The following is a 10,775-nucleotide window of genomic DNA, read 5'->3' as shown; positions in this document are numbered from 1 at the left end:
AATCGAACCCCTTTAGGTATCTCTAGAAGCATTATCATCGCTACTAGTTTTTCAGAGATCGGTGCAGCTGGGCGCAGTTCTTTTAGCGAGGATATGAAGAGATATGGTGGTGTGTTAACTGAAGTTAACATTGAGATTTATCGGGTCTTTTAGCTCGCCATGCCAGATATTTGTTTATGTGCTGTCTCTACCCGTAATCCTATAATCATAAAATCTTAAAAAAGGTGGGGTGTACTATTTTTTTACGAAAAGGAAGATGACCCCCGGCTTCTGCATCAGGGGATGCATGCAGCCATTTTATTAATTATTTACCAAGACCTGTAAATATCATTTGTATCTAACAAACATTCTACTGAAAGAGTTGTATCTAGGCACCTAGCCATGTAAATAATGTTAGAGTTTAGCAGAAATGAGAAAATTCAGTGAAATGAAATTGACAAAATTGTTTTTATTTTGCTTTCCGGTTCAGTGAACTTCCTATACATATCCACAAGTATACATACTGCAAAATTTCTATCATGATTGATTAACGATCCTTTAAAAGGTGGATGCCAACCGCAGTGAACTAGAGCTCAGGGTATATATGAGCTAAGAATATTCAGAAGAGAGACTATGTTTTGGATCAATCTCCTGTAGAGAAGTTCCACTCCACTCTCAAGATCTCCAATACTGTGCTCCAGTGCCTGCAATTGCTCCTCTTGGCACACAACTTTGCTCCTCTGGAATGTTTTGGAGGCAAGAGACCACTTGGGCATCTCAACTTGCTTCGACAAGATTGAGGACGTGGATTCGAGCAGTGACATGGTGATCTCTCTTGCTTCTGCCATTAGCATCACCACCCTAGAGCCGTTCTTGTCGGAAGTAGTTTTCTTGCTGATCTTCTTGAACTGTTTTTGCACCTTGTTTACTAGCCGGACATATGCCTTGACTTGAGAAGACACACCTTCTCCTCTCCTGAGAGCCAACAGTAGCTCTTGGACAGTCAACTTCAATTCCATGAAGCTATCCCGCATGCCGTTGCAGAGATCGAGCACGACGAGGGACCGTCCAAGCTCCGCCTCCACTGCCGCCCTTGAAGGGTCTGGCAAAGGCTGACTTGGCTGCTTGGTGTGCACATCATCTTCTCGATGCAGCTGTAGATGTCACCGAGCCTCCTCAAGCCATCACACATCGTATCAATGGTCGCCGAGGGCGAAGAGATGGTTGTGCTCAGGCTCTGGAGCTGCTGCTCGACTTCAGTTTTGTTTGAGCGAGGCCTCGAAGGCGTGCTTGCCGATCGTAGATGGTAAGCCATGGTTGGAGATTGAAGCTGTGGTGCTGTTTTCTTCTGTATAGAAATTGACGAGAATGGTAGGCAAGACGACCTGCAGTTCGTTGGTGCTTAAGCCTTGGGGTTCTCCCTGTATATATATCAGAGAGGCAGCAGCAATGTCACGATGAACAGAGCAGCCGACAGCAAGAATCCCATCTGCTAACCTCCATAAGAGAGTGTTGCTTTATCTGCTTTAGGTTTGCGTGCCAAACATGAATGAGTTAGCTTATATGCTTGGCATGTCTTGGTTATTGGTAACAGAGTATACTGCACGGGTATTTTGTTTGATTTCGGATCTTGATATGTGATCATGAAGTATTGTTGAAGCAAATACAATACAGGTTTTCTGTTGTTGAGGATGATTTATCTGGTGCTCGCTGATTTTTCAACATTATGATGGGGTCTTGTGCCTGTGCAGCACCGCTGGCGTGTTTCAGCTATCCACAGCAAGGACAACCATGTAAGTGCACACAGATTCTGGACACAACACGCAAGTATAATTCTGCTTTTAATATTAGGTTCTCGTATCTGGCAAGCTGAGATAATTGTGTGAACGAAAATTACCTACGATGCATGCTATGCATAAAATAGAAGCATGCTACTGCGAACCAATCTGTAGTTTGATGGTTAGGTGGACAGTGGTATCCTCAGCCCACCAGGGTTCAAGTCTTGGTGCTCGCATTTATCCTGGATTTATTTCAGGATTTCCGGCGATACACTTTCGTAAAATCTCAAGATGATATGCCAGCTTAGTCTTTCGAAGGTGTTCATAGGGGTAGGATGTGCATGTGTGCGTTCACAGGGGTGAGTGTATGCGCGTATATATGAGCGCTTGTGTCTGTACTGATGTTAAAAAAAGCATGCTACTGATTTTTTTTCAAACTAATCCAATGACGGAAACATGAAGTTCATTGTACCATTAGGAAGCAGAAGGGAAAGTACAACAACATGATAAGAAAGGATTTTCACTGGATTTGTATCGGTTGCTTGTGTTGGCCTGATTATTGTTAGTCATCAGCATCATTAGGTATTCCCCTCGATAATGATAATGCATTATCACTAGGTCGTGGGTTGGAGCTGGCATGTTCCACCTTCCAGATTCTGGAGGCACCATCACTTCTTATAACATCAGTAGTGTAGAACTATAAAGTAGACAACATTTTACTGAACCAAGTCATGTCATCAGGATACTGATTTATATCAGTTGTTATTGTTCTGTTGCCTGTAAGTACATAGTATGTTTGAGGGGAAACCAAGTCGTTTAATCAGGATACTGATTTATATCGTGGGGCATGCACAAATGATAAAATTCAGAAAATAGGAAATTGACAAAATTGCTTTTGCTTGCTATTGAACTTTCTATGCATACACATTGCAAAACTGTTAGGATGGTTGACTAATCCTTTAAAAGGTGGATGCCAACCTCAGGAACTAGAGCTCAGGGTATCTACAAACTAAGAGCATTGAGAAGAAAAACTCTGTTCTGGATCAAACTCCTGTACAGAAGTTCCACTCCGCTCTCAAGATCTTCGATACTGCACTCCAATGCCCGCAATTGCTCCTCTTTGCACACAACTTTGCTCTTCTGCAATGTTTTGGAGACAAGAGACCACTTGGGCATCTCAATTTGCTTCGACAAGATGCAGGATGTGGATTCGAGAAGTGAAATGGTGATCTCTCTCGCTTCTGCCATTAGCATCACCACCCTAGAATCATTTTTGTCCGAAGCAGTTTTCTTGCTGATCTTCTTGAACTGCTTTTGTGCCTTCTTGGCTAGCCGGATGTACTCCTTGAATTGGCAAGTTGCATCCTCTCCTCTCTTGAGAACCAACAAGAGCTCTTGGACAGTCATCTTCAGGTCCATCAAGGTCTCCTGCATGGCGTTGCAGAGGTCGAGCACGACGAGGGACCGTCCAAGCTCGGCCTCCACTGCCACCCTTTGCAGGGTCTTGCAGAAGCTGACTTGGTTGCTGGGTGTGCACATCATCTCTTCAATGCAGCTGTAGATGTCTTCCAGCTTCCTCAAACCTTCGCATGCCATATCGATGGTCACCAAGGGCGAAGAGATGGTTGCGCTCAGGCTCTGGAGCTGCTGCTCTACTTGGGGTTTGTTTGAGCGAGGGCTGGAGGGCGCGCTTGCAGATCTTAGATGGTAAGTCATGCTTGTGGTTTTGAGGCTCTGATGCTACTTTCTTCGGTATGGAAATGGAAGAGAAAGGTTGGCAAGACAAGGGCTGCAGTTTGTTGGTGCTCAATCCTTGGCTTCTCTCTGTATTTATAACGGAGCAATGGCATGATGGGTAGAGCAGTCGACAGCAGGAATCTCTCATCCAACTAACCTCCATATGTGTTAAGGTGATCTGTTGAAAGAAACATGGCCACCCAAGGCCCATTCAGACAAAGCTGTTGCCTACGTGGTTTTGGTTAGCGCAGCAAGTGTGAAACAGTGAGCTTATATGTGCCTGGCATGTCTAGGTCATTGTCATTGGTGACACAGCTGACTGCACGAGTTTGATCTCGGATCTTGATACGGGTTATATATGATCATGGAAGATTAGCCAAGGAAATGCAATGCGGGTTTCGTGTTGCTGCAATGATTATTTTAGTTCTGTTCTCTGCTGGTTCTCCGACGTTATGATGAGTTGCACTGGTTGCACAGCAGCGCTGGTGTGTTTCAGCAATCCCACAGCAAAAGGACAACCATGTAAGTGGATGCAGATTCTCGACTACACGAACAGTATTGCTCTGCTTTTAATATTAAGTTTAAGCTGGCTATCTTAAATAATTGCTCGCCGTCCGTATGGAAGCACACTTGGTACATATAGGAGAAATGTGAAAAAAAACACATCTTTCTCCCACCGCCTCTCTCCCTCTCGCGTCGCCCCGCGCGCGACCGCGAGGGAACCCTAGCTGCCTCCGCCGGGCGTCCCTCCCTACTCTCCTCCTCCCTCAGCGCCGCCCGAGGGCGCGGCCGGGCAAAGCCCGGTCGTCACCGACGGTGACGGGGTTCTTTCGTCTCCCCGCGCGGTGGCTTCGGCGCGAGATGCGATAGCTAGTCGGGCAGGCGGCGCTTGCCGGTGGGCGCGGCGGTGCATCAGCGCTAAGGTACAACGGCGGTGTGGGCTGGCGGCGTGACATGCGGCGTGGTGGTGGTGCGCGCGTGTAAGTCAGGGATGGCGTGGCGGTGGCACTCAGATCTAGTCGTCATTCGGCGCGGGGCGTGGGTGCCCTTGGCTGCAGGCGGCCGCCCTCTGCCGTGGCGATCTGCTGGTGGGGGGTGGCGGAGCTGTAGTCCTGGTGTTGTAGGCCAGCGGGTGGTGACGGCGCGGTGGCTTCGTGGCGGCGCGTCCGGATCCGCCCCTGTCGCTGCATGTTGCGGGCGGCATGGGCTGCGGGCAGCCCTCTCGTCGTGGTGCGGCTGCGGCGGCGGGTCGATTTGGTTTCCCTCGTCGGCGGGCGCATGGTTGCGGATGGCGTCGCGGGGAGGTGTGCGAGCTGCCATGGGTGGGCGACACGGCGGTGCTCGCGGGGGAGCTTGGTATGAGGGATGGGTGGCCTCGATGCGGTCGTGCCACCTGTCGCCGACACATTTGTCGGTCCGGATGCGTCCACTCCTCCTCCTCCCCCTTTCCTCGTGTTCGGCGGGGAGCTCAATTGGAGGGATGGGTGGCCTCGATGCGGTCGCGTCACCTGTCGCTGGCATGCGGTGTCGGTCCGGATTCGTCCGCTCCCCTTTCTCCCTCGTTCCTCAGCCGCGGGCGGGTTGGCGCAGATCTACCAGCAGAGCATCTGCGGGTGGATCTATTGGTCAAGGGCCGTCGGTTGGTCCAGAGCCGGGGCCTTTGTGTAGGTCTCGGGGTTGTCTGGTTGCATGGCAGTGGAAGAAGGCATGGCGTTTGTGGGCGAAGCGTGCGTCTCAGGTGCGGGCGGGAAACCATGGAGTCGCGGGTGGTGTGGTTGCGGGTGGTTGACGGAGTTAGGGTGCGATGGTGGGGTGTGAGTGCCAGGGTACACCACTTGCCCAGTCCCCTGATGGTTCTCTTGAGCGTTACAAAGCTCATCTTGTGGCTCGTGGCTTTCAGCAGGAGCATGGTCGTGATTATGATGAGACTTTTGTTCCTGTGGCCCATATGACCACTGTTCGCACACTTCTTGCCGTGGCCTCTGTTCGCCACTAGTTTGTATCTTAGCTTGATGTTAAGAATGCCTTTCTTAATGGTGAGCTGCGTGAGGAGGTTTACATGCAGCCACCACTCGGGTATTCAGTTCCTGATGGCGTGGTCTGCCATCTTCGTCGCTCTCTATGGCCTTAAGCAAGCCCCTCGCGTCTAGTTCGAGTGCTTTGCCTCCGTGGTGACTGCCGCTAGCTTTCCAGCGAGGACTCATGATCTGGCGTTGTTCATCCATCTTTCAGCTCGTGGTCGGACTCTTCTTCTTCTATATGTTGCTGACATGATTATCACTCGTGACGACCCCGAGTATACTGCCTTTGTGAAGGCACGCCTTAATGAGCAGTTTCTTATGTCTGGTCTTGGCCCTCTTCGCTACTTTCTTGGGATCGATGTCTCTTCTACCTCTGATGGCTTTTTTATTTCTCAGGAAAAGTATATCCAGGATCTTCTTGCTTGTGCTGCTCTTACTGATGACCGCACTGCTGAGACTTCCATGGAGCTCAATGTTCACCTCCGTGATACTGATGGTGACCCCTTGTCTGACCCGACGCGTTATCGTCATCTTGTTAGGAATCTTGTCTATCTAGTTGTCACTCATCCGGATATCTCTTATCCTGTCCATATTCTGAGTCAGTTTGTCTTTGCTCCCACTTCGGTTCACTACAACCACCTCCTTCGTGTTCTCTGATATCTTCGTGGCACGATCTCTCATCGTCTGTTCTTTCCTCGCTCCGGTTCATTACAGCTTCAGGCCTATTTGGATGCTACGTGGGCTAGCGATCTCTCGGATTGCCGTTCACTTTCTGCTTACTGTGTTTTTCTTGGTGGTTCTCTCATTGCCTGGAAGACGAAGAAATAGACTGCAGTTTCCCGTTTGTGTGCAGAGGCCGAGTTGCGAGCTATGGCTCTTTTGACGGCAGAGGTGACTTGGTTACGGTGGTTACTTCAGGACTTTGGTGTTTCAGTCACTACACCTACTCCGCTATTGTCCGACAGTACATGTGCTATTAGCTCTTGGGTCATACGTGAGTTTCGCGCGCCGTCGCTCTCTTCCGGTTGCATGTGTTGACTTGTCTCCTCCGTCACACGTGAGAGGGGGTGTTATAGTATATGTGGATTGCACTAGCCCTTTCCATCTGTTTGGACTTTTGGTTGCGTTGGCTAGTGCATGAAGCTTAACAACATTGAGTTATTACAATGGAGTATAAGAGCAAGATGAGGTCTACAAGCATTTGTTTACCGAAAAAGGCTTTCGCCCCGCTTTAGATATAAAGCAATGATCATCAACAACCTGGTACGAACGCACGCCATCACAACACCCGCACACACCCAAGGCAGGATACATAGGCGCTGAGCGCAGCAACACCACCCCTAGCACTAACGCCACCGCGAGGAGATGAAGCCACATACGACGAACTGTAGGCTCCAAGGCGGCGCCTTCAGGAAGGTTACGACACCGGAGCACCACCACCACCCGATCCGAGGATCAGAGTTTCCCCAGGAGCATCACGACGAGCAATGAGAGCCGTGACGACGCCTTCAAGAAGGGAGCGAGCTTCGCCGCCGCCGGTCCGTCCGAAGATAGAACATGTTTTCACCCCGTCCAACACTCACCGCCACCGAACGCCACACCCCGGCAGCCACACCGCCCACACGGCCATGGACACCGGGCAGCACTGAGCCACGGGCTCTGCCCATGAGCACCACGCTACCACCGCCAGCGTCGCCGCCCCAGCAACTAAGACCTTGACACCCCCTCACCCGAAACCTGCTGCTACCCAAAGAGACGAGCAGAAAGGCCCCGCCTTTCGCACCCCTGGCCGCCCCCAGCACCGAGACCCAATAGGTCGGCCAAAACTGGCCTCCATCGACCGTCCTACCGCACCGATCGTGAGACGACCTCGGTACTGCTGCACAGGCGCGAAACAAGCTCGGTCCTGCTGCACCGGGCGCGAGACGACGATGGACTGCAACTGGGAGAGGGCCAACTCTTCAATGAAAATAGTGCCAAGATGACGAGGAGAGGAATCGAAGGCCACTCGGATCGACGTCACTGCCAGGAGCCCCATCCACCACCGCGACACCCGCCACGATCAGCGGGTGCTGCACCTCCTGCGGCGAGGATGAACACGGTAGCAGCCTGCAAGCTCGCGGCGCCCAGATCTGGCCCGCCAGCCCCGGCCTACACCGCCTCGTCCCCACCAACGCCTAGGCATCCACGCCGCCGCAGAGCCCTGCCCGCCGCCCGCCGTGGACTGCCGCCGCTTCCCGCCACTGGGCCTCGCGGATCTGGCGCGCACCGCCGCGCCCCAACAAGGAGAGGAGGAGAGGGGTGGAGGTTGCCCAGGAAGACGCCCCACCGCCGCCCTCTCTGGAACCCGCCCGGGCTTCGCCGGCGGCGGCGAGACGAGAAGGGGGAGGGAGAGGAACTGGCGGCGGCGCTGGAGGAGTCGCCCCAGTGTCGCCAGAGGAGGGTGACCCAGGGGTGTTTTTTTATGCCTTCCACACCTCTCTTTCCTCACAAGTATTTGTTTTGAAGAAGCGATTCACGGATCCCATTCTTGGTAAGCAATTTACGCAACCATTTACTAAGCATGCATTTATTTTGAACATGTAACTCTTGAATGCCCAGACCGCCTTGGTCTTTTGGGCTACAGAAAATTCCCCTTGTCGCCAAAATCTGAAGCGACAAAAGTCTAATCGGGGTATCTCTTGAAACATCATTATCGCTACTTTTTCTTTAGAGAGCGGTGCAACTAGGTGCAGTTCTTTGAGAGAGGATAAGATAGGGTGGCATGTTAACTGAAGTTAACATTGAGGTTTATCGGGTCATTTATCAAAAAAGGCTTTTGCCCCGCTTTATCGGGTCATTTAGCATGCCGGGCCAGATATTTGTTTATGTGTTGGGTGTTGCCTGTACCCGTAATCTTATACTCGAAAGTATTAATGAAGGTGGGGTCTACTATGATAAATATCATTGCTATCTGACACACATTGTACTGAAATAGTTGTATCTTAGACTCTTAGCTCTCGCGACCGCGTCGCCCCCGTGGGCGACCGGCCGCGCATCGCCGCCTCCCTCCTCCAGTCCCCACATCTCCCCTTCCTCCTGCCGCCGTCGCTGGCGCCCGCGGCCGCCCTGGCCCCGGGGTCGCTGGTGGCGGCGGCCCCCTGACCTTCCCCTCCCGGTGGCTCTCCGGCGCGGGACGGAGCTGCACCGGGGGGTGCTCCTAGGCGGCAACGGACCGGGTGGCGGCGGGGTTCCTTGGCGCGGCGCGGGTGGGCGGCTGGACGGCGGCGGCGTCGTTGGCGGTGGGGCGGCGCAGCGGTGGGTCCTGGCGGCGGCGCTCGGCCCATATCTGGGCCCTACGGGCCCCATCTGGGCTTGGGCGGGCCGGCGGCGGGGCTGATCCCTGGCGAGTCTTCCGGGAGGCGGGGGAACAGCGCTGAGCGGCGAGGTGCTGGCGGCGCCAGCGCCAGCCTGCTGCAGCATGGCTGGCGGGGCTTAGCGGGCCCGTTGCAGGCCTGGCCGGGCCAGGTGTGGCCTGGTTTGCCCCGCTGCCGTGTCCGGACGGCAACCGCGACTGTGCCGGAGGCATGGGCTTCTCGCACGACGGCGGAGGAGGTGGTTCCCTCCCGCTCGGCCTTGGTGTTGCTGCTCCTGTCGCTTGGCTCTTCTCTCCGGCCTTCTTGGCCTCGTGTTGGTGCTCGTAGTGAGACAGCTTGGGTGGCGGCGCATCCGCGATGGCGCATGGTGTTGGGCGGTGGTTTGGCTGGTCGGCTCCGGTTGGGCGGTGGGGTTGGTGTGCGGGAGAAACCCTTGCCGGTTTGGCCGGCTCCGATGCGGTGAGACCGACGGGTGCCACCTTTCCTTCTTGGAGGGTGTCGGTGGTAGCCATCCTCCACTTCCCTCCGCATACCGGGGGAAACCCTAGGACTCGTCCGGGCGGCAGCGTCGTCGGCGCCGCATTCCTTCTTGAAGGTGCCGCTTGGTACGCGGCAGATCGGAGCCTCGGGCGGTGGTGGTGTGTCTCTGGAGGGCGCAGCGGTGGCGGTTCATCCATGCTTTGTCGAACTGCCGTTGTTGGCATTCTTTTCTACTTTTCTTTTGGGCTTGTTGTGCTGCTCGCCCCGGCAATGCTATGTGTATGGTGTTCGTTGCTTTGGAATACAAAGCGGGGGGAAACCCTTTTTCGGTAAATAGTTGTATCAAGCTACCTAACCATGTGAATGATATTTGAGTTTAGCAGAAATGAAAAATAAATCAGGGAAATGAAATTGACAAAATTGTTTTCTTTGCTTTTCGGTTCAGTGAACTTCCTATACATATCCACAAGTATACACAATGCAAAATTGTTCTCATGACTGACTAATCCTTTAAAAGGTGGATGCCAGCTGCAGGGAACTAGAGCTCAGGGTATCTACAAGCTAAGAACATTCAGAAGAGAAACTCTATTCTGGATCAATCTCCTGTACAGAAGTTCCACTCCGCTCTCAAGATCTCCAATACTGTGCTCCAATGCCTGCAATTGCTCCTCTTCACACACAACTTTGGTCCTGTGGAATGTTTTGGAGGCAAGAGACCACTTGGGCATCTCAACTTGCTTCGACAAGATTGAGGATGTGGATTCGAGCAGCGAAATGGTGATCTCTCTCGCTTCAGCCAGTAGCATCACCACCCTACAGTCGTTCTTGTCGGAAGCAGTCTTCTTGGTGATCTTCTTGAACTGTTTTTGCACCTTGTTTGCTAGCCTGACATATGCCTTGACTTGAGAAGACACATCCTCTCCTCTTTTGTGAACTAAAAGGAGCTCTTGGACAGTCATCTTCAATTCCATGAAGCTCTCCCGCATGCCGTTGCAGAGGTCGAGCACGACGAGGGACCGTCCAAGCTCCGCCTCTACTGCCGCCCTTTGAAGGCTCTGGCAAAGGCTGACTTGGCTGCTTGGTGTGCACATCATCGTCTCGATGCAGCTGTAGATGTCACCGAGCCTCCTCAAGCCATCACACATCGTATCGATGGTCGCCGAGGGCGAAGAGATGGTTGTGCTCAGGCTCTGGAACTGCTCCTCGGCTTCCGCTCTGTTTGAGCGAGGGCTCGAAGGCGTGCTTGCCGATCGTAGATGGTAAGCCATGCTTGGAGATTGAAGCTTTGTTGCTGTTTTCTTCTGTATAGAAATGGAAGAGAATGGTAGGCAGTGTGTTAGTGCTGAAGCCTTGGGCTTCTCCCTGTATATATATCAGAGAGGCAACAGCAATGGCACGATGAACAGAGCAGCCGACAGCAAGAA

General features: G+C 52.8%; 2 protein-coding genes and 1 pseudogene across 2 annotated transcripts; all 3 read right to left on the bottom strand.

Moving 5' to 3' along the window:
* Positions 1-350: 350 nt before the first annotated feature.
* On the bottom strand, positions 351-1,679 carry LOC123146979 (uncharacterized; annotated as a pseudogene).
* Positions 1,680-2,670: 991 nt separating this feature from the next.
* Positions 2,671-3,538, bottom strand: LOC123154629 (uncharacterized). Its single transcript, XM_044573314.1, has one exon. It carries the CDS (start codon positions 3,471-3,473, stop codon positions 2,760-2,762), a length of 714 nt encoding a protein of 237 aa, XP_044429249.1. The 5' UTR covers positions 3,474-3,538; the 3' UTR covers positions 2,671-2,759.
* Positions 3,539-9,673: 6,135 nt separating this feature from the next.
* Positions 9,674-10,775, bottom strand: LOC123151767 (uncharacterized). Its single transcript, XM_044571423.1, has one exon. The coding sequence runs from the start codon at positions 10,617-10,619 to the stop codon at positions 9,906-9,908; it is 714 nt and encodes a 237-aa protein (XP_044427358.1). The 5' UTR covers positions 10,620-10,775; the 3' UTR covers positions 9,674-9,905.

The sequence above is a fragment of the Triticum aestivum genome, chromosome 7A (genome assembly GCF_018294505.1).
Source record: "Triticum aestivum cultivar Chinese Spring chromosome 7A, IWGSC CS RefSeq v2.1, whole genome shotgun sequence".
In the NCBI taxonomy this organism is placed as follows: Eukaryota; Viridiplantae; Streptophyta; class Magnoliopsida; order Poales; family Poaceae; genus Triticum; species Triticum aestivum.
Note: the sequence above shows the minus strand (reverse complement) of the source record. Positions and strands in the feature narration are given on the sequence as shown.